General features: G+C 38.9%; 1 protein-coding gene across 5 annotated transcripts in view; it reads left to right on the forward strand.

Moving 5' to 3' along the window:
* MYO16 (myosin XVI) overlaps positions 1-24,032 on the forward strand; it is a 733,911-nt gene that overhangs the window by 269,967 nt on the left and 439,912 nt on the right. For all 5 annotated transcript variants that reach the window (XM_049867507.1, XM_049867511.1, XM_049867508.1 and 2 more), the window contains exons 5-7: positions 2,055-2,163; positions 10,884-11,008; positions 20,452-20,577. In XM_049867507.1, the coding sequence (XP_049723464.1) occupies positions 2,055-2,163; positions 10,884-11,008; positions 20,452-20,577 (360 nt within the window). The remainder of the gene's footprint in view (positions 1-2,054; positions 2,164-10,883; positions 11,009-20,451; positions 20,578-24,032) is intronic.

Below are 24,032 nucleotides of genomic sequence, written 5' to 3' on the forward strand. Positions count from 1 at the left end.
GCAGCACAGAAGAGTAAGAGTTTAATAGGTTGAAATTTCAGTGAAAGAGCCCAGCTAAAATATTCAGGCACCACGTTTCAGGTCCAGGCTTTCTTTGAAAAGTGCCTTATTACTTCCTCAAGAATAGAGATATTCTTTCCAAGTACACTGCCCCCCTCCACTCCAAGGTGCTTTCCTGTTTATTTGTGTTGTGACTGATAATATGTGACCCTTAATTATATTTATTGGTACCTCGTGCCCAGGTGTTTGGCATAGATAGGATTCTATTTGAAACATTTATTAATTGGGGAAAATAACTTAACTCCTACCTATTAGTGAGGTGGGGTAGATTTTATAATTAACATTGGCATCAGTAATGGTACCCTGTGGTCCTGTCTCTTGTTAATTGATTCTTTAACAATTGGTACATGGGGAGTTTGCAAAATCTTATTCTTGTGGTTGGAGACCAAAGGGGGTAAAAATCATTAGCAAAGTCTGCTTAAGAATACGGCTAAAGTAATTTCAAGCTCTGAATCACTAAAACGAAATTAAAGGCATTAAGGTAATTAGAAGTTTTTAAGGTCTTAAAATGATATACTTTCTCTGCGGAAGTGGAAATCTGAACTGCATGACTTGCTTTCCTCAAGTAAAGGAGTATCTGTAATATGCTACACTCAACATGGTGAGTAAGCAACACAACTTATCTTTAGGGCAAATATTAAAATATTGGATATTTTACCGCTTTAACTTACTTTTTTTTGTTTTCTTTTTTACAGCGTATTTAGAGTGGTTCTTTGGCAAGTCTGTATAGACTAGCTTATATATAGAAAAGCTACTTTTATATTTAAAATAACAAAAGACAGAACTTTAAATTTTAATATATATAAGCATGAATATGACTCACCATTTTATGTAAAGGTATGAATTTTAATATTAGATGGACTGTGTTCACATTGGAGGCCTGGTGATGCAGTGGTTAAGGGCTTGGCTGCTAATCAAAAGGTTGGCAGTTCAGATCCACAAGCTGCTCCTTAGAAACCTTATGGAACAGTTCTACTCTGTTCTAAAGGGTTGCCGTGAGTCAGAATCAGCTCCACTGCAGTGGTTTTGTTTTTTGTATGTTAACATTACAACACAGAACGCCATTCAGTAAAAGAAATAGGAAGAACGTTTCATTTGCTTGAGCTGAGTTCAATGGTGTGGTATTGGGAGGTGTATGGTAAACCTTGGACAATGGGTACATGTTCATGCCAGAACCTTGGAAAAAAGGTATTAGGCATGCTTGATAAATTTTATAGGGCTCATTAAAGAATGTAGGACAACGGTGACGGACTTTTTAGGAGTGACAGCATATCTATCCTTGTGTTTAAACTGAGACTGGGCAATGAGGGCAGTAATGAGGCATGGTCAGAGATGTTGTGCTGGTGAAGGGCTTGTTGAAGCTAAAAGATATGGAATAGCCATATTTGATATAGTTAATCCATTAATGCCTGCAGATTGTGATTTTTGTTAGAAAACAGCTTCAGAAAAGAGAAAAACAACCAAAAGGCATTGGCCCAAGCCTTTATTAAAATATTGTAGTATGATAATGGCTCAGAGATGAGTTTCTGTGGAGATCAAGGATTTTATAGTATAGGTTGGACAACATGAGTCAAAGTTTAGCTTGTTCAGAGATATATTCACCATCCAAACTGGGAAGGTATAAGACACCTTTGTTGTGTTAGAAAGAAGCCAGGAGGATATACGGGCAGCCAACACAGAGACGGTGTGGCTTAGCGTTGATTAGATATTTTGGGTTTAGCAAGATGAGTGGGGAGAAATAGTTGGGACAAAAGACTTGCAAGAGTTAGTGGAGCATTTGTAGTCCTTCAGAGAGAGTCTTTCCCAAATTATTTACTACATTTGTCTTAAAAAATAATTCTAGCTCCCTACGTGATTCTCTGAGATTGTATCTAACATAAACTTTTTGTGGCTCTGTTTCCAGACTAAATGAAGTGAAACTTTTAATGTGCTTTCTCTCTTTTTTTTTTTAACAGTATATAATTGGTTTTTTTTTTTTCCTTTTCCACATATAGGCAGGAGCCAATGTCCTTCTTCAAGATGTCAATGGGAATATCCCGTTAGATTATGCCGTAGAAGGCACAGAATCAAGCTGTATCCTGTTGACCTATCTGGATGAAAATGGTAGGCAGAAGCTTTGAAAAACTGTAGAAAAAAATAGATTGAAAGATAGACTGGGAGAAGTATAAATATACATTTAGGTTTATACGCATTCTTACATCCTGTCAGATTGATGGCGTTTCCAAAAAGATGATGTAAAATAAGGCATTTTTCTGTTCAAGTTTTCAGTGCTCTCTCTGCAGTTCATTGCTGGTTTATGCGATGCAATCCTGCAAGCCAGCAGAAATCTAGAGGGCAACAGTGAAGGAACATTTTAACAAGCATTTAAAGTCCATAATTAGTGGGACTGGGGTTGTAATTATAATCTCTTCTCCACTGGGAGGGGAAAGGAAGTGAACCAGGACAATTGAATTTTGAGCTAATGAGAGCAAGGTCGTATGAAGTGTGTTCTCTTCGGAGCTGATGGTTCTAGTAATGAGTGTACACAAACAAGTTAGGGTTAGGAGCCTTGGTGGTGCAGGGGTTAAGCACTCAGCTGCTAATCAAAAGGTGACCAGTTGAAACCCACTAGCAGCTCCGAGAGAGAAAGATATGGCAGCCTGCTTCTGTAAAGACTACCACCTCGGAAAACCTATGGGGCAGCTCTACTCTGTCCTGTAGGGTCACTATAACCCAGTGCCATCGAGTCAATTCTGACTCATAGGGTCAATACAAGTGCTATGAATCGGAATTGACTCAATGGCAACAGGCTTTGGAAGTCAGGATTTAAAGTCAAGGACAGTTTGTGCGGCAGCATCGCCAAATCCCACGCCTTAGAAACGCAAACGTCAGAAGAAAGCCCTGTGATCGTGGTGCTAGTCTGTAAAGATGAGACTGAGCCCCCAAATGCATTCACTGACTAAAGAGTGTTTAATTACACGGAACCCAGCATATAATTTCATGAGCAAGTTCAACATTGGGAAAGCGGGCGGTGTTTGAATTCCTGAGCTAGATATGGTATTAAACTAGAGAAGTATGCCCTTCTTTTTTTTTTTTTAGGTTTAGGTTTAAATAACAACACTGAAATTCCAATCCTTTCAAGTATGATTCTTCATCAGAGAAAAAGTTTAATTTTTTTTTTAAGAGCCATGTAGTGCTGATGACTCTTACCTTTTCGGCTCCAAGAAAAGTCCTTCCATCTGCTTCTTTGTTCCCTTGTGCTCCTCACCTCCTCCAGATCGTGTTTTTTTTTTTTTTCCAAAAGATTTATTCTGAGAGTGGCTTAGAATAATAATTAGTACTTAGCAGCCATGTTCTTAAAAAAATAATCTCACTAATTCTGAGAGCAAGGTAAGTATCGTTATCTTCGTTAGGATAATGAGAAAGCTGTAGGGCTGGTTGTGCTACTGAAGGTCATTTAGTCAGGTCCTTGGGGATAGAAGCAGGCATTAGATGCAGACTGGGTGGTGTTGGGTGCAGTCTGGGTGGTGTATTCAATCGTCTACTCAACATCCCCCTCATTTTCTGATATCCCCTCCTATGTAAGAGGTGACAAGACTTTCTTCAAGTCTTGTTAACTGTGACCTGTTGGTGAGAGATCACATTACTTCAAAGGGAATGAAGCTATGCAGATGTCACTGTTGGGATGTTTATTATTTGGACCTTTGCAAAGCTTCACAGGTAGTGTACAATTCTGAATTTGCAGGGAGAACTTGGCCATATTGTATTTAGTTATGCCAATTCTGTATGGGAGCCCTGGTGGTGCCTTAGTTAAGTGCTTAACTGTTAACCAAAAGGTCTGTAGTTCGAATCCACCAGTCACTCCTTGGAAACACTTTGGGGCAGTTCTATGCTGTTCTAGTCAGTTCTACTTCTGTAGGGCAGCTATGAGTTGAAATTGACTTGATGGCAACAGATTTGTTTTTTTTTGAGGGGGGGGGTTAGTTCTATATGGTTAACGTTTCTGCTTTTCGTATTATTTGAATTTCTAAAAACCGCAGTAATAAGTATATTTTTAAAAAAATTAAAGGCCATTAGTCCCTGGGTGGCACAGATGGTTAAGTGCTCAACTGCTAACCAAAAGGATGGCAGTTCGAGTCTACCCAGCGTCACCTTCTAAGAGAGGCCTGGTGATCTACTTCCAAAAAAAAAGCCACTAAAAATCCTGTAGAGCACAGTTCTGCTCTGAAACACATGGGGTTGCTGTGAGTCAGATTTGACTTGGCAGCAATTGGTTCGTAATTTTTTTTTTTTGCAATGAAATTAACATTATTTTTAAACCGTTCCAACTCAATAAATAATTTTATTTGATAAGAAATTGTAGTATTAGCAAAACCAGTATACCAAAACCGAATTCATTGCCATTTTGTTGATTCTCACTCATAGCAACCCTATAGGATAGAGTAGAACAGCCCGATAGCGTTTCCAAGGAGTGTCTGGTAGATTCGAACTGCCAGCCTTTTGGTTAGCAGCCAAGCTCTTAACTACTGTGCCACCAGGGCTCCTAAATTCAGTATATCTTATATAAATGACAAAAAAACAGTTGCGTTCATTTGGAAGGGTGATTAAAAAAATTAAGGAAAAAACAAAAACAAGAGAAAGTATCTGGCTGAAGGTTGAGGAGAAAATCTGTCACCAGGATGGTTGTCATGATCGGTTTGCAACATACACATTTGCTGGAACAAATTCAATTTAGTATCTCTTAAATTTTTAATTTTGTTTTCCATTTGTCACCACTGTTGGCCTGGCCTCTGCTTTCCCATCCATCTGCTTCTTCCTTCACCTCATTCCCGGTCTGGTTCTGTTTCTGTCGGTCCCCTTCCTACTTACCTGTATCATCTGTCATAGTTCCTAGTAAATAGTGTCTAATTTGACTTATTCTCTGTCGCTCTTGTTGATACCCTTTACAGTTATCTGCTGTGACACTATGCACTGATGTCATTAGAAATTTCTAATATTCCAAGATGAGATTTCTATTATTATTGGGCTCTTGGTATTTCAGCACTCCATTATCGTAACTATGAGTTTGCAGTCCTTGAATTTTCAGTAGGAGTTGTACAGTTTCGAATCAGAATACTTACCGCTTTCTCACATCAGGATGCATGTGGCAGGAGGCAGGCAAGGTCGGGAACAAGTTGATTGCATGGAAAAGTGCTGGTCACAGGTTCTAATTGTACTGTCACCGCCAACTTACAGTGTAAACTTGAGCACAGCAATTAACCTTGCTCACTGCCTGAGCTTCCCAGCCTATTAAATGAGACAGCCAGGAATGGCTGATTGAACATTCAATATTAGATCTCTGGTGCAAGGCTAACCAGCTAGCATTCAAGGAAAGCAATTGATTATAAAATGAACTAGCAAGAAAAGAAAGCACTTCTGTGAGGGCTCAAAGTGGCCCAGGACCAGTACTTAGCATGAAAAAAAGAAATACCCAAGCCCCTGAAAACAAAACAAAACAAAAAAACTAAATTAAAAAAAAAAAAAAGAGCATGTGGGTCCACATGTATCATCACCTACTGTACTTTGTCCTTCCTTTTAGAAAAAGTTGTAGTTATACTTAGATGCCATCAAGTTGCCCCTGACTCATGGCACCCCATGCACGATGGAACAAAATGCTGCCCCTGTGTTATCCCCGTGATGGGTTGCAGAGCTGACTGTTGTGATCCATTGGGTTTTTGTTGGCTGATTTCTAGAAGTAAGCCTTTCTTCTTTTAGAGATAGTGGTGGTGGTGTTGCTAGGTGCCATCAAGTTGCTGCCAATATAATGACCCTGTGTACAACAGAACGAAACACTGCCTGGTCCTGTGCCATCCCCATATTTATTATCCCACCAAACTACTTGACCCACCAAACTACATCTTTGCCCCTCACGATCCTCTGAACTGCCCCTACAGTTACCTTCCTTAGCTTTCTGTCCTTTGATCACCTTTCTGTTCTAATTTATTTCCTTATCTCTCTGATTACCTTGATCACACTTTTCTATTGAAAATTCTCTCTCTTGATATGATCTTTTGATAGCTTTCTTCTCCTCTTTTGGGGCTTCTATTTCATTTCCTTGGGATGTTCCACTTATTTATACTCCCAGCATCCTATAAAACCCATTGCTGTCGAGTTGATTCTGACTCATAGCTACCCTATGTGTATGAGTCCCAACACTCTAAATGTTGGTAATTTCCAAGGATTTGTCTCTGATTATCTTCTTTGATTATTCTACACACCATTCCTGGATTATCTCACCTTCTTCCTTGAATTCAGTTACTATCTGCTTGTTCCGAAGAGTATACCTGTAGCTTGGGTGTCTTTCAGGACATTCAGTCCACTACCTGCAATTTGATTGATATTCACTTGGGTCAGACAACAGCATATTCGATATGGTATTTTTATTATCCTTTTATACTCAATCAGTATTCCATATATTCTGCTACGACATTTGGGAATCCAGGTACCTGAAAATCACTTTTCTTCTTTCTCCTAAATCCCTCACAACTAATTGTCACCAAATCTCACAGATTCTACTTCCTTGACATTTCTCTCACACGCGCACCTTTCTCACCAACCATGCTGCCAATGCCTTAGTTAAAATGCTGGCCTTTTTCTGTTTGGATTATTGCGGCAGCATCCTAAACTGCTCTCCTTACCTCCAGTCTTAGTCCTCCCCATCCATTCTTCAGATTACTCCCAGATTAATCATTCCACAAATGTCACTGTATCTTGCTTCTGCTCAAAGTGCTATCTCAGAACCAACTTCTTCAGAATCACCCGTGGCTAGAGTAACAGTGCACCCCAGTTTAACTGAGACAGTCTCAAGCTATGCCTATTGTCAGGGTTGGGGGAAGGGATTGGATGGAGGGCAACAATACCCTTCATACTTCAATGTGCTGATTTCTCTTTGCTAGCAAACCCTTTGCCGTTGAGTCAATTCTGACTCATAACAACCCTATAGGACCAAGTAGAAATGACCCTAGGGTTTGCAAGGAGCAGCTGGTGGATTCAAACTGCTGACCTTTTTGTTAGCAGCTGAGCTCTTAACCACTGCACCACCAGGGCTCCACTGTTTGCTAAAACCACCATTATTTATTTGCCTGTTCAGTACTTTTGCTTCCTTAAAGCGTTGCATCTTTCGGAAAGCTTACCTTAGAGACAAACTTTTGGCCTAGCTGCTATTCCTTTGAGCTTTAGAAAATTCAATTGTAAGACCCATTGCCGACAAGTCGATTCTGACTCATAGCACCCCGATAGGACAGCGTAGAACTGCTCCATAGGGTTTCCAAGAAGCAGCTGATAGATTTGAACTGCCTACCTTTTTGGTTAGCAGCCTGCACTCTTAGCCACTGTGCCACCATGACAACTGCAGTATTTTCTCATGATATTATATGTTGCTTATTGGTCCAGTTGTAAGAGTTTTTGTTTTCTTTATGTTGAGGTGTAGTCCGTACTGAAGGCTTTGATCTTCATCAGTAAGTGCTTCAAGTCCTCTTCACTTTCAGCAAGCAAGGTTGTATCATCTGCGTTATGCAGGTTGTTAATTAGTCTGCCTCCGATCTTGATGCCCCATTCTTCTTCATATTGTCCAGCTTCTTGAATTGTTTGTTCAGCATACAGATTGAATAAGTATGGTGAAAGGATGCAACCTTGACACACATCTTTTCCAATTTTAAACCATGCAGTATTTCCTTGTTCTGTTCAAACAACTGCCTCCTGGTCTATGACTTTTTGTGGGCTACAGCCATCTCGGTTAGCTTTATCCAGGACCAGTGTAACAAAGTTGTTCGACCAAGAAAAGAAGGAATTTCCATTGCGCTATATTACTAAAATAAGACTGTGTTTCTTTCCTGCATGTACAACAAAAATCTAAAAATCACATTTTTTTTTTGGCATAACATTTTGATTCAAAATAAATTTTTTAAAAATAATCATGTACGATGGTATCTTCACAACAGGGACCAGAAATAGATTGGTTTTCCTTAACATGGTGTATTGTAAATGTGTCTGCAATGAATGATATCTTTATTTAATATCAGTGTCTTTCATCTTTGGGCCCAATTTTGTTATTATTCAATTTTAATTTCTTGTTTAAATACGTCTCTAAAAGATGCATATGAGTTCAGTAAAAAAAATAAAAGTGGTATCCCATGAATAATTTACTTTCCCAATATTCTAAAAAGTAACAGAACCGTGTAACCTTAGGTGAGGGTAACCATCAGCTTTGTCTGCCACTTTCACTACAAAATTAAATGCTGATGTATGAGAAGTAATATTTTCCAAAATTCTAAAGTAAGCATACAGTTTCAGTGGGCCTGTAACAGACCTCCGACACCCTATTAGGGAAATCTTTTTGTTCTTCTGCAATTGCACGTGGTGGTTCAGAGGATGAAGTGTGGTAAATCCAGGTTGCCATGGAGTTAATTCCAACTCATGGCAACAACCCCATATGTGTCACCCAGGGACTTCTCTGAGCTATGGCTAAGGATGCTCCTATTTCATGCTTCTTCTGTAATTGGTTAGCTTTGAACGGGGTATTTGAAATAAGCTACATTATCTGAATGTTGCATTTTCCTTTATTCTTTTTGGTTACCCACTGTCTCAATATTTCCAAGAAAAATACATCTAAATCAATGATGTATAATCCAAGTGCCAGAAGGCTGATTAATAACGACATCTCACTTTTGTTGGGTGCTTACCCCAAGTTAAATACTGTTTTATATGCATTAGGTATTTTAACTCATTCTCTTAACCACCCAGGAAGCAAGAACTATTACGTCCATTTTGCAAATGAAGACACTGAGGCACAGGATAAATTACTTGCTGAGATTAGCACAAATAGTAAGCAGTAGGCACAGCGTTAAAACCCCACCATGGCTCCATATATTGTATTACCCACCTATATTGTATTTTTTAATATTTATTTATTTATTTTTATAGCAATGATAAATGCTACTCTGCTCTGTTGCTGTTACAAGTTCAGAGGATAAGCTATGGAGCATGGCAGACTTGGTGTGCTGCTTTGTAAGGGAGGAAAAAAATGACGCCATCTATGCGACACCCCTACTGTGTGTCTGCAGTATAGACTGATCTGAATAAATGTTTGCTATAGTCTCACCCCTTTAGGGCAGGTATTATTATCTGAGCAATTGAGGAAATTGGAGCCAACAGGGTAAATAACAGCTCCAAGGTCAGCATCTGGGGAGGTAAAACACAGACGTGTCACAGACAAGAGAATCGCTCCGTGTGTGCTTGAGCCCACCGTTCCATGCTTTGTGGAAGGACCAAATCAGATAAGAGAGAGAGTGCTCCACAGAGTGGCTGGTTCATAGCAAACACTTGTTTACAAAAAAAAAAAAAAAAAAATCCCATTGCCGTTGAGTCGATTCTGACTCATAGCGACCATATAGGTCAGAGTAGAACTGCCCCATAGGGTTCCAAAAGGAGCACCTGGTGGATTCGAACTGCTCACCTTTTGGTTAGCAGCCATAGCTTTTAACCACTATAACCACCAGAGTTCCCAACACTTGCTTAGATGGAAATGTTATCCTTATCATCATTATTATTATTTTCACTTGGAAGAAAATAGATTTAGGAGTAAACACCTGTTATGTCAAGGAACCAAAGCTAACATGGGAGATGCGTAAAGAGATGTCAGCCACCATGGAGGTTATCCTCTCATATAAGTTCAGGCTAACTTCAGTGCTGAATGGAGGTACAAACAGGAGGTGAGCAGACCTGAGCCCTCTACACACCCACTTCTGTCAATTCAGACTGTGGATTTTTTTACTTACTTAGTTTACTTATTTCTATTAACATTAATAATGTTGAATTGAAACACCCTTTTTAAGGAATGTGTTTTATTTTGAAATAATTCTGACGCACGGAAGAGTTGCAAAGATGATACCAAGAGTTACTATACAGCCTTCACTAAACTTCGTCTCATCTTAACAGTTCACATCACCATGGTATATTTATAATAACTAAGAAACATTGCTACAATACCATTTAGTAAAATTAACTACAGACTTTATTAGAATTTCCTTCTAATAATGTCCTTTTTCTATTCTAGGATACTACAGTTCATTTAAAAAACCAAAAAAAAAAAAAAAAAACCATTGCCGTCGAGTTAATTCTGACTCATGGGCAGTGGGTAGTGACCCTATAAGACAGAGTAGAACTGCCCCATAGGGTTTCCAAGGAGCAGCTGGTTGATTCGAACTGCTGACCTTTTGGCCACTGTGCCACCAGGTTTCCACACTTCATTTAGAAGCAATGCTTTTGGCCAGAGAATGGTAGAGAACAGATATTATAACTTTATAACTTGCTTTAAAATACCTTGGGTAGTGTGTGTTCTCAATATTCATTGAGAGCCTGCCATGTATAAAGCCCATGTATATAGAGTCTTTGGGATAGAACAAGAGAAGATATGTACTTCCTTTAAAGACTAAACTCTAGTCGGAAATAAAACACATTCAAACAGAATTACAGATGTTTTGAGTGAGCATTCGCAGTAATAGTTGAAGAGTCAAAAAAAACTAAACCAGTTGCCATTGAGTTGATTCTGACTCATAGTGACCCTACAGGACAGAGAAGAACTGCCCCTTGGGTTTCCAAAGAGTGGCTGGTGGATTTGAACTGCCGACCTTTTGGTTAGCAGCCATAGCTCTTAACCACTACGCCACCAGGGCCCCATAGTTGAAGAGCGAGGCCATAAAACAGGAATATGTTAAAAGAATGCATAAAAAACTGCGTACGTTTTTGATCCCCAGCAGCTGAAAGCATCTCTACAGTTCTGCTTGAAAGGCTCTCTCTCCCCCTAGGAGTGGACCTGACCTCACTGCGCCAGATGAAGCTTCAGAGACCCATGAGCATGTTAACAGATGTCAAACACTTCTTATCGTCTGGAGGAAATGTTAATGAGAAAAATGATGAAGGAGTAACACTGGTAAGTTCGTAGATTTGACTCAAATATTGTCTAAATAGAACATTTAAGTTGATTACTAAAATACAGAATTTACCATGAGCTTTTAAGTATTTTTTTTTTCATTTTTCTGATCCTAACAATAACACCTACTCATTGTAGAAATTCTAGAAAACACATAAACATGCAAGAAGGGAAATACAAGTCACTTATGTGCCAACACCCAGAGAAAGCCAACATTTATGTATTGATGTAGTTTCTTCAAGTCTTCTTTCTGTGTGTTTTTTTTTTTTTAAACTACAAAATAAGGATAATTTTCTATACACTGCCTTGTCAGTGTGACTTTTGAAATGGAGTAGTAGGAGAATGCTTTTAATTTTAAGGTAAAAAAAGCTGTGGATTACTCTACTGAGTGAATGTCTAAATTTTATTGGTATCAGACACAGTTGCAGTAAATTAAAAAAATTGAATAAACAAACAAAACAAACAAAAAACCCCGTTGCCATCGAGTCGATTCCAACTCATAGCAACCCTATAGGACAGAGTAGAACTTCCCCATAGGGTTTCCAAGGAGCAGCTGGTGGATTTCAACTGCTAACCTTTTGCTTTTAGCCACTGTGCATCAGGGTCCCAGAATGAATAACTTTGTGTAATTTCAATATAAGTACAATGTTTAATCCTTAAAATATGAATATTTTGTCCTGTTCACCTGACCCATAAATTTTACCCGGAGTGGGCATGCTTGGGTTGAAATAAATTATGGCAGAAAGAAATGTATTAAGGCCCAAGAGTTGGGGGGATTTTTGAGAGAAAGTAAACTAGGTAGGAAAAGGGATGAAGGTATGGAGCTCTGAAGTGTGCAATGCATAGAATTGGTGGGAACCAGTAATACGCTTTCTGCTATGGAAAAACATTCTGGGAAGTTGAAGACAGAAAAGTAAGAAAGTGACTTAACTGCATGAATAATGGTTTGTTGTTAGAAAGTTAAATGAGGCCTGATGTATTTAAAAGTTTATTAAATGCAGATCAAATGTCTTGAGACCTCTCGATGGAATTCTTTCCCTGGATATTGATTTTGATCTTTTGAAAGTAAATTTTAGAAGCTTATCAAAACAGGAACTCTATGCTATAAATTAAGAAAACAGAACATGTTCAGAGTTTCTTGAAAAATATTATATATTGAAATGGTAAAATATTCCAGTCATTTTATTTAAGTTACATCTGTTGGCCACCTACTGTGAAGAAAGTAATAAAGGACAAAATTACACTTTTCAGTGGGGAAGACAGGAAATGTATACAATATAAATAACCTAAATACATAGTATATTAAACCTGTTGCCATCGAGTTGATTCCAACTCATAGTGACTGTATAGGCCAGAGTAGAATTGCCCCACAAGGTCTCCAAGGAGCAGCTGGTAGATTTGAACTGCCGACCTTTTGGTTGGTAGCTGAGCTCTTACCCACTGAGCCACCATGGCTCCATATATTGTATTAGCAATGATAAACGCAAAGAAAGAGGGTAAAAGACGACAGGGAAATGTTGGGGGATTGTTGACATTTTGAATAGGGTGGGCAGATAAGATCTCATTGGGATGGCGATTTTTGAGTAACGACCTGAAAGAAGTGAGAGTACTAACCATCCAGATGTCTGCAGGAAGAGCCTTCCAAACAGAGCAGTGGTAAGTGCAAAGGCCCCGAGTAGGCAACATGTGCAGCAGGATTGAGAGGTCAGCATGGCGGTAGTGGAATTGAGAGGTCAGCATGGCGGTAGTGGAATTGAGAGGTCAGCATGGCTGTAGTGGAATTGAGAGGTCAGCATGGCTGTAGTAGGATGGAGAGGTCAGCATGGCTGTAGTGGAACTGAGAGGTCAACATGGCTGTAGTGGAACTGAGAGGTCAGCATGGCTGTAGTGGGATGGAGAGGTCAGCATGGCTGTAGTGGGATGGAGAGGTCAGCATGGCTGTAGTGGAACGGAGAGGTCAGCATGGCTGTAGTGGGATGGAGAGGTCAGCATGGCTGTAGTGGGATGGAGAGGTCAGCATGGCTGTAGTGGAACTGAGAGGTCAACATGGCTGTAGTGGGACGGAGAGGTCAGCATGGCTGTAGTGGGACGGAGAGGTCGGCATGGCTGTAGTGGGATGGAGAGGTCGGCATGGCTGTAGTGGGATGGAGAGGTCAGCATGGCTGTAGTGGGATGGAGGGGTCAGCATGGCTAAAGCTGAGTAGACACAGCAAGAGAGGTAACAGGACATACTCGAGCCTATAAGCAGAATCTGGCTGTTACTCTGGCTGAGGTGGGAAGACATTGGGCAATTCTGAAGAGAGGAGGAACATGACTCTACTTCAGTTTTAAAAGAATCACTCAGTCTGGCTGCTGCATTAAGAACAGACTGTGAACAGGCAAAGTGTGAAGCTAGAAGATCAGTTAGGAGGCTTTTCCAATAATCCAGGCCAGCATCAATGTTGTTCAGACATTGGTGGTAGAGTTGAAGTTGTGAGTAGTTGTCAAATACAGGCTATAATAAAGGTGGAGCCGGTGGGATTCCCTAACAAACATATAGTGTAAGAGCAGAAGGCTTCAGAGTGACTAATTGTTTTGAGCCTCAACAACTGCTGTGATGAAGTTGACATCAGATGAGATAGAGAAAAAGGCTGAGGGAAAAAGAGGCTTGGTGCAGGGAAGATCGGGATGGATTTTGGAAATGTTAAGTTTGTAGCGCCTCTTAGAAATCTCCATGGAGATGTCAATTTGGAGGTTGAGTGTTGAAGTCTGGAATTCAGGAGAAGCAGTGTTGGGAACGTGGGCATATGCATGATATTTAAACTGTGACACTGGACGAAATCAACAGATTGATACAGAAGGGAAGAGGATTTAGGACTGAGCCATGGAAATTAGAAAGAAGAGGAACCAGAAGGGAGCTGAGAAGGAGCAACCACTGAGATGGGGAAAACACCAGGAGGCTGGTGTCCTAGAAGCCAAGTGAGGAGAGGGTAAGAAAGGGAAGAGGATGGTCAATTATTAAATATTACTGACAGGTCAAGTGAGACGGCAGCTGAGCACTGGATTTTTGATTTAGTATGTGGGTGGAGGGCGTTGGTTTTCTGGTCAAGAACCATTTCGGTGGGGTGATAGGGTTAAAAGCCAGATGGAGTGACCTATCAATAATGCATTTAATGCATGCAGTGCACAAATGTCTAGGACATCTTGAACACAATGCGACCTGTGTTTGTTTGGTAGAAGATATTATAACATTTTTGTTTGTTTAAATCTCCGCCAAGTAAAAACAGCGTACATGTTTCACTAGAGACGCTACTGAAAGAATCAATATGGAGCGATAAATTGCTGTCATTTTCAGCCAGGTTCAATTTTGTTATTCTTTGTGACCATTTTTTTATTGAACAGGGAGCGTTAATGTTGCAAATAATTATTTGTAATAACTAACAGTTGTGGGAAGTAACCGTGAACTGAAGGCTAAGAAATTGCCACTGGAAGATGGCAGCATTTAGCCAGCAGCAGTTTAGTCTGATTCTTATTTCTAAATCAGTTAGTCTATTTATGCTAACTGCTGTCCTTCCCTGGCATTTTCTTTTCTGTCAGGTGCATAATGCACTGTGCCTTCCTGTCTATTGTTGGAGATAATGATAAAAAAAGACACTTCTGTCCACAGGGTGATTTCTGTATCTTCAGTTGGAATGCCAGTTGTGATTTAAAATTAGGTATAATTTCTCACAATGTTAAATTGTGTGTGCAGATGAGATGAAGCAATCAACAAAAGGCTAAATTGGAATAAACTTCTTGGACAGTGATTTTTATGTTTTTTCCTTCCTCCTTTTTTTAGAATGGGCAATAAAATAACTAAACATTGCTTTTTTTGTAAGATATTTTATTTGAATCTAATGCTCTGCTTTAAAAGAAAATAAAAAAGTCTTGGAAAAGAATAAACATTTTTAAAAAGCCATGTTGCAGATCATATGAAAATGAGTACCTGAGTTTGAGTGTATAAATATTCTTTGAAAATACTGCTGTGTTATTGTAATTGGAAAATAATACTGTAAAATTCTTTATTTCGAATAAATATATATTCGGAAGCCTCTGGTTCTTTGCTAACTTATCACAGCATGTGATACATCACATCTGGTTTTGAGATAAGTACTTGGTTTATTGGAACAGAGTTATTCATGAGGGGCAAATATAAAGCATTTTTATTTTCACCTCCCTTTTTAATTTCAGTAGGGCTAGTTGATCCCTTAGTTTTGGATGAAGACTGAATCAGCGCTATCAGTTTTCTCAGCACTGTTAGGAAATACAATTTTTTTAATGCTCACTTTATATCAGAAGAGGTAGTCTCAGTTTAGAGATTAGAATGTCCAGTTCCTTATAATGAAAGACAGCGTTCCACTGGCTAATTCTTTTCAGAAGCAGACCACCAGGCCCTTCTTCCTAGTCTGTCTCAGTCTGGAAGCTCAGCTGAAACCTGTCCGCCATGGGTAGCCCTGCTGGTAGTTGAATACCGGTAGCATAGCTTCCAGCATCTCAGCAACATGCAAGCCCCAACAGTATGACAAACTGACAGACACATGTGAAAGCTGGGCAATGAATAAGGAAGATTGAAGAAGAATTGATGCCTTTGAATTATGGTGTTGGTGAAGAGTATTGAGTATACCCTGGACTGCCAAAAGAACAAACAAATCTGTCTTGGAAGAAGTACAGCCAGAGTGCTCCTTAGAAGCAAGGGTGGCGAGACTACATCTCACATACTTTGGACATGTTATCAGGAGGGATCAATCCCTGGAGAAGGATATCATGCTTGATAGAGGGTCAACGGAAAAGAGGAAGACCCTCAATGAGCTGGACTGACACGGTGGCTGCAACAATGGACTCAAGCCTAACAGTGATTGTGAGGATGGCTCAGGACCAGACAGTATTTCGTTCTATTGTACATAGGGTTGCTATGAGCTGGCACTGACTCTGTGGCACCTAACAACAGCAACAATAATGAAAACTTCAAACTTGCATTGCATTAGAGGTTCTTGAACTTTTTGTGCCATAGACCCTTTTGACCAGTGAAGACCATGGGCCCGTTGTCAGAATGATGCTTTAAAATGTACCATCTCCTTAAAGATCGTCAGGGATTGAGGAGATGCTTCTTCACATGCGGCCTTCTTTATAAGCACCCAAGTTCTTATTAAATACGCAAGTTCTTGGCTGCTTCATCCTACCCACCCTTCAAGGTTCTGCTGCCGAGGCAGTGGAGTGAATTGATTAGTAGCTTGAACTCTGGAGTCCGAACACCTAGTTTTGTGTGGTACCGAAGGAGCCCTGGTGGTGCAACTGCTCAGCGTTCAGCTGCTAACTGAGAGGCTGGCGATTTGGACCCACCCAGCGGCTCTGTGGGAGAAAGATCTGGCGATCTGATTCCATAAAGATTAAAGAAAATAGAAAATCCTATGGGGTAGTTTTGCTCTGTCACATGGGGGTCACTAGGAGCCAAAATTAACTCGACAGCACCTAAAAACAGCAACCACAAAAGAGGTGGTGGGTAAAGCCTGTCTCTCTTGACTCGAAATGAGGAACACACCCTGGGGAGTGGGAAATGGACTCTTAGGACGTTGACTGTTCTCTGTAAAAATTGTCTAATGTTTTTATTCTCACTTTCTCTCCAAATTCTGACCTCTTCTGCCCTCAGTCTAGAGGCAGGTTTTGAAAGTCATCTAAGCAGTTTTTTTAAGCTTATTTTGAAATTTCTATCTGTGGTCTCACTTTGCGATATGATATATATTATCTTCATAACTCATTTAAAACTGAGATGGGAAAAATTCTATTTTAACATTTTGTTACAAATATGGATCCTATTGATTTTTCCTCAAATTAGGACATTTTCCTCTCACAGTGATCTTTCAGCTTTAGAGTGGCAGGGGTCCAAAAGCATAAAAAAAAAAGAATCAATGAAGAATATATTTTAAATTCTACACAAAGATTTTTTAAAAATCAAATGCCCGAATACAAGAGCAAGTAAGTGACAGCAATTAACACATTTTTTTTTCACATTATGTAAAAGAGACTTACTTTTAGGTGGCAAAGACTCCTCCAATATAAAAATAGAAGGAGAAAACAGAAGGGAAAATATTAATAACATAAACTGTAAGAGAAATTAAAATTAAAACTCATGCATCAAAATATGAGAGAATTAAACAGTAGGTTATACCAGGACTAGTATTTGCAACAGGTTTTTCAAATATGCGGAATTTATAGAAATTGATAAAAGATGACCATTTCACAAAAAATTAAATAATAAGTCAATTCAGAAAATAAAAAAAATACAAACCTATAAATATATGAAAAGAGACCCGTTTTTTTTGGAATTCAGTAAATGCAAATTCATTTCTAAAATAATAATTTTAGGAATAATTAATAATGAGGATGAGAAGTGCTAAGGGTCTACAAATACAGGTTCTCTCAAACACAACATGTACAAGTTGTATTAACAACGTGTAAATTTGTTATTGGAAACCCTGTTGGTGTAGTGGTTAAGTGCTACAGCTGCTAACCAAAGGTTCAGCAGTTCAAATCCTCCAGGTGCTCCTTGGAAACTCTGGGGGGGAGTTCTACTCTGTCCTATAGGGTCGCTATGAGTCGGAATCGACTCGACGGCACTTGGTTTGGTTTGAAATTTGTTACTATTTCAGAGTTAGTAATTCCATTTCTAGAAATGTGCCAGAAGGAAATAATCAGGGAGATACATATGAGGATTAACAACAAAACATTATTTATAATAGCAAAAATATTGAAATCTACATGAATGCCTAACAAATAGGAAATGGTCGCCATGCTTCCCTAAAAGTTTAGAGAAGGGAAAAGACCTTGGTGAAGACTCTCACAGCCCTCAATGCTTATCCTGGAGTCCATTGCTTACTGGCTATGACTTAGACTGATAGCTTAAACTTTCTGAGTCATTATTTTGTCATCTTTTAAATTCAGGTAATAGTAATCCCCACATTGTAGGATCCAAAAAAAGCCAAATCTGTTGCCATTGAGTTGATTCTGACTCATAGTAATCCTATAGAACAGAGTAGAAGTGCCTCATAGGAGCACCTGATGGATTCAAACTGTTGACTTTTTGGTTAGCTGCTGTAGCTCTTAACCACTACACCACCAGGGTTTCCCATGATAGGATAAGCAGATTCAAAGAAGCAATATATGTAAATCACTTAGCGTGTTATTAGTAAGCCCTCAATCAATGTTTGCCATTATGTGATCAAAATATTTAACAGTATGGAAGATGTCCAATATATGTTTAAATAAAATAAGTTGTATATTAGTAGGCACATAATAATCCTAGTATTTAAAAAATTAGTGGCTTCTATCTGCATAGTTAAATAGGGATAAATACACCATAATGTGAAAGACCGAAGAAGAATTGACGCCTTTGAATTGTGGTATTGGAGAAGAATATTGAATATACCGTGGACTGCCAAAAGAACGAACCAATCTGTCTTGGAAGAAGTACAAGCAGAATGCTCCTTCAAAGTGAGGATGGCAAGAGTACGTCTCACATACTTTGGACATGTTATGAGGAGGGATCAATTCCTGGTGAAGGACATCGCGCTTGGTAAAGTAGAGGGTCATCCAAGAAGAGGAAGACGCTCAATGATATAGATTGCAACAATGGGCTCAAACATAGCAATGATTGTGAGGTTGGCTCAGGACTGGACAGTGTTTCGTTCAGTTGTACTTAGGGGTTGCTCTGAGTTGGAACTGACTAGACGGCACCTAACAAGGATAACAACAAAGATAGTGCTGCCCTGCTCCAGTCTCCTTGTTAGCCGTTCATGAGGTGACTGGCTGAGAGTTGGGCTAAGTTCTAAAAGAAGGAACCCAATTTTTGCTGTGTAAAAGGCAAACCTGCTCATACAAAGGTTTGCCCCGTGAACTTGACATCATCAGCATCAGGCAGTTAACCAAATGATGGGCCGCTTGTTGATCAGTTTATACCTAAAATGAAAATCTGAGATTCAGTGTTCAGTGCATATGACTTGTAGTAACCTGCCAGTCATTTACTGATCACTTAAATAATGTAAAAATAATTTTAGAGGCAGATGAAATACTTTTTCTTGAAGAGCAAGTGTTTAACATTACTTTTTCTAAAATATCTGTAGTTATATAATTCTTCAGACTGTTTGCTAGAGTATTATTGAGATAAATCTTCTATGTAACAAACTATGGGAAGATTTTAAGTCAAACTTAATGCCTAATGTCTATGCTATAAATTAGATGAATACATGTCTTCGCGTCTATTCCATAAATGAGATGAATACATTTGGTGTTCTCGTATAGTTGAAAGTAGAAGAAATAAACTTAAATGTACACTATAGACGAAAGAGCATAGTTAAACCCAAAGGAAGAAAAACAAATATTTCTGCTCAATTTTATAAAAATCCATACATTTAGTAAGCCTTTTTATTTTACTCAAAATTTGTCTTGGTAATACAAACAGAAAGAACGAGAGCTACGAATTCCATGTTATAAGTTCTATGAGAAGTCATTGCTACTTTTAAATTATTTTTTTCCTCCCTTGCCTCATAGTTCATTCATCTTAATTATGGTGTCTATGAAATAAATTATGTACCTAGTTAACACCCTAATTTAAATTGAGTTCAGTGATATTAACTTAGACAACAAGGATTCCCCCATCTGGAAAATTTGAAAAAGGTCTTTAACCCCTGATCTCATCATCACAGATCCTTAAGTCTCTTTTAAAGTTTCCAAACTTCAGATTGCATTAAGAAAATACACTGGGAGGACCGGAAAGTGATAGCTACAAAATCATTTTAAAGCCTGTCAGGATTAATTATTCCTTCCTGGTGTTGCTGTCCTTTTTAGCTGTGTCTAAACATAGCAGTTATCACAGTTCTTATTTTGCCTTTGGGTCCCCTACAGTGTCAATGTTTGACTTTTGGTCAAGAACGTCTAAGGAGGATTCGGGCATTGATACATGTTGTGTTTAGAAATATTCAAGCTACAGCACAAAGGGCACTGAGGAGGTAGGAACTACATGAAAAAGCATATATTATCAGAGTTAGAAGGAAAATAATACTGCACCGTGGTTAAGAGCTCAGCTGCTGCTAACCAAGAGGCCGGCAATTCGAATCCACCAGCCACTCTTTGGAAGCCTTATGAGGCAGATCTACTCTGTCTTGTAGACACTGTGAGTCAGAATCAACTCGATGGCAATGGGTTTAGATTTTTTTTGGCTTAACATACGTAAAGAGCCCTGAAATTTTTTTCAAAGAATGGTAACGACGTCAACTTATATCAAAGAAATCAGACTACACGTATGTTGCTTTATGATTTCTGCAATTTTAATTCTGGTATTTTATTAAATAGCTTTCTTTAAACCACTGAATAATGTGTATTGACATCACAGTTTATTTGCAAGGAAAATAACAAGGTCTCTCCTACCACAGCTGCATATGGCATGTGCAAGTGGCTACAAGGAGGTGGTGTCTCTTATCTTGGAACATGGCGGAGACCTCAACATAGCAGATAATCAGTATTGGACCCCACTCCATTTGGCTGCAAAATATGGCCAGGTAAAGTGATTTTCTGAGTTATTTTAAAACTCGTTTTATACTCAACATATCGTTTGAGATGTAATTCTGTTTTTCATTAAAAAGTGTATACTAAGCAGCATGGAATTTTAGTTTTTAATGGCGTCATCTTACTAAGCAACTCTTTCTATGGGTAAAGGAACAGTAAATATTTACTTTTAGAATGGTACCTAAAAGCATACATTCCTCAGGACTCTGCATATTGTAGTCAAGATCACTGTAGAAATAATCCAAATGTGTAAACATTCTTCATGGAATAAACTTAATACTGTTTCGCTAATATGATACATTCCTTATAGCCTTATAATTCGTGACCCTGTAATAATTCTGGGTGTTTTCTGCAGTTTGTAGATGTAAAGCAAAATTATATTTTATTTTTTTCTAAAAATTATATTTTAACTAATACAGAATAAGTAGGAGATATGTTTCCCTGATTTGATTTTTTTTTTCTTTTTTGGCTGTAGTTAATAGATCTTGATCTGCTACTCATAAATGAATTTTTCATTAGTTTCTGTTATGTCATGGAGAAGAAGCAAACTCTAACTTTTTAATAATTTACGTGTGTGAATGTGACAGGTCAGTGTTCATATAATTCATTAATATCAAAATCTGTTTATAAGAATATGGACAATATTTTGCATCAAAGAAATTCTTGGTAGTAATAGGATGAAAAATAACTCATTTTGCATATACATGAACATTTAAATTAAACTTGTTTATTTCCATATATTATCTTGGAGTAAAAATCAGAGCCACTAAATTTATTGTCACTAAGTTAGATCTCTTTGATATTAATCAGTCTGCAAAATATCTATCATAAAACGTGATTAGTGCAATTGGTGAAAGGGTTGAAAGTATTTGGCCTTTGAGCATTTTAGTAACAGCGCATCTCTTGGGGAAGGTTGTGCAGCTAAGAAGAACATCATTTGCTTTGATGTTTTCTATTGAACACGTTTCGTTCATTCAATAAATACACTTCAAAAAAAATTGCAGTGCAGTCGATTCCAACTCATGGTGACACATTAGGACAGAGTAGAACTGTCCCATAGGGTTTTCAAGGAGTGGTTGCTGGATTTGAACTGCAGACCTTTTGGTTAGCAGCTGAGCTCTTAATCACTGCACCACCAGGGCTGCACAGTGCCAGTTAGAGGCTATGAAATACTCCCAAATGGTGCTACTACCCAGTAAATATATGTGTAAGTAATGAATGGGTTCATGGATAAGATTTTAGGTAGCTGAAGCAACTGGCTTCAGGACTTCAGGGGCTCTAGGTCCCACTAGACTACAAAACCAAACCCACTGCTGTCCAGCAGATTCTGACTCATAGCAACCCTACAGGACAGTGTAGAACTGCCCCATGAGGCTTCCAATGCTATAAATCTTTACAGAAGCAGACCGGCATATCTTTCTCCCACGGAGTGGCTGGTGGGTTTGAATGGCTGACCTTTTCATCAGCAGCTGAGCACTTAACCACTGCCCCGCCAGGGTACCTTACCAGACCACAGGAGAATTGGAACATCAATACCTCATTACACCGTCAATACATTAGTAAGCGATTTCTAGCACACTAGCATACTGGGACAGTGAGTGAGGAGTTTTGTTATGACTAAACAATGAAGAAGTATAAATATCCCTAAGTACTGGGTATTAGAACACAATGTGTTTTTCTGCGCTGAGAAAATGCGGACCGTGGATTTTCAAAATGCTTGTTGAAGGAGCTAGATCTTGAAGTGAGTGATGGGCTGATAAAATATAGCAGGAAGCTACCCGACCTGGGCTCAATGAAGCCCCAGTTAAGACTTTCATTATACTCGAAGCTCACTTTTTTCTCATTGGACTTTTGTATTTTATATCGGTTATTGTTTCGAAATGATAGCAAACAAGTTCCTTTTAACCACTTTCATAACATGGTGTGCTCTGGGGAAATGGGACTAGATTCAACAGCATTTTTTTTTAAGTACAATTTGGGCAAAAATGATACTTTTCTTATAGATATTTGAATAATTTTTATCAGATCCCACTGTGCGGGTTTCCTTTTATTTGGTTGTAGGCCAAATGAAATATTTGGTATGAGTGCCTATATTTTATTTCCGTCATTGTATTTTTCAGCTACATAGTTTCCATTTGGCTCTTTTTTTAATGTACAACTTCTCTCTTTTTATTTATTTCCAGAGAATTTACAGTTGCTGGTTGGAGCATTTTTATGATGACTGCTTTAAAATCATTGTCAGATAACTCCAGCATCTGATGGCTGGGCTGGGATTCATCTTGGTTTTGGTGTCAGTTGATTTTCTTTTCTCATCTAAGTTGTGATTTTTCTGACCTTAGTATGACGGGTTATTGTGATGGTATTTGGACATTTTAGGTTTTAACTTAGAAGACTCTTGGTCCTATTTAAATCTTCTGTTTTAGAAGGCAATCACCCTGTTTAAGTTTACACCCAGATCTTGGTCTACTCTTGTGGCATGTGGTTCCAATGACCGTTTAGTTTTCAGAGTCTTTGCTGTATACTTTTGGTGTGTTTGGTTTATGTGGTACCCCTGGGGTTCTTAGTGGTCCTTGCTGGTGGTGGTCGAGAGGGTGGAAAGGCTTTCCCCAGGCTTGGCCACCCAGTGTCTCTAATTAGGGGAAGAAATCTCTGCAGGGACAAAGAGGCATTCTGGGCTGGGTCCCTGTGTGGAGAGTTCTTTTTGCTGGTACCGCGCCAGCCACCTCTTGTGTTTGGGTGCTGAAGAGGCTTAGTCAGAAGAGGAAAGAGAGCATGCCCTGGTGCTTCTTGTTCAAGGCTTTTCCCATCAAACCCCACAACCTGATGGTGCTTGGCCCACCTGATATTGTCATAGAGGCTTCTGTTTGATCCTGGGGAGGAATGAGTCTACCTGACCTGAGGTCAGGGGGACTGGGTCTGGGGTCATCTTCTGTTGGGTGGGGGGACGTAAATTGCCATACAACTCTGTTGTTTCTGAGCCAATTTGCTGTCCTCTTTCCACCTTTCAGAGTTCCTCATCGATTGCTTCTTACCTTATCTCAAGGGTTTATAGTTGTATTTAGCAGGGAGGATCTGGGAGAAACGAGTCTGAGTTGGTGTATTTTAAAACAACTTCTTTGGCTTCTAAAAATAATGTATTTCTTAAAGCCTTGTAAAGCTTGAAAAAGAGTGATAAAGAGAAATTAATTTATGATCAATTTCTGTCCCCCACAGAGGCAGGAAGTGAAATGAATATGCAAATATCTAAGGATTCCATATATAGCATCTACTGTTGTCTTTCTTTCTACATGTTGAACTTGTGTTAATATGACTGGTTTTGACTTGCATTTTGGAGGGACATATGGATGTTTCTGGTCTACTTCCTGGAAGCTGTTCTGATTAATAAGGCAGCAAGAATTAATGGCTGTGGAAATTTTATCCCTCAAACAATCTGATGAAGGTACTGACC

This window comes from Elephas maximus, chromosome 23 (assembly GCF_024166365.1).
Source record: "Elephas maximus indicus isolate mEleMax1 chromosome 23, mEleMax1 primary haplotype, whole genome shotgun sequence".
Taxonomy (NCBI): domain Eukaryota; kingdom Metazoa; phylum Chordata; class Mammalia; order Proboscidea; family Elephantidae; genus Elephas; species Elephas maximus.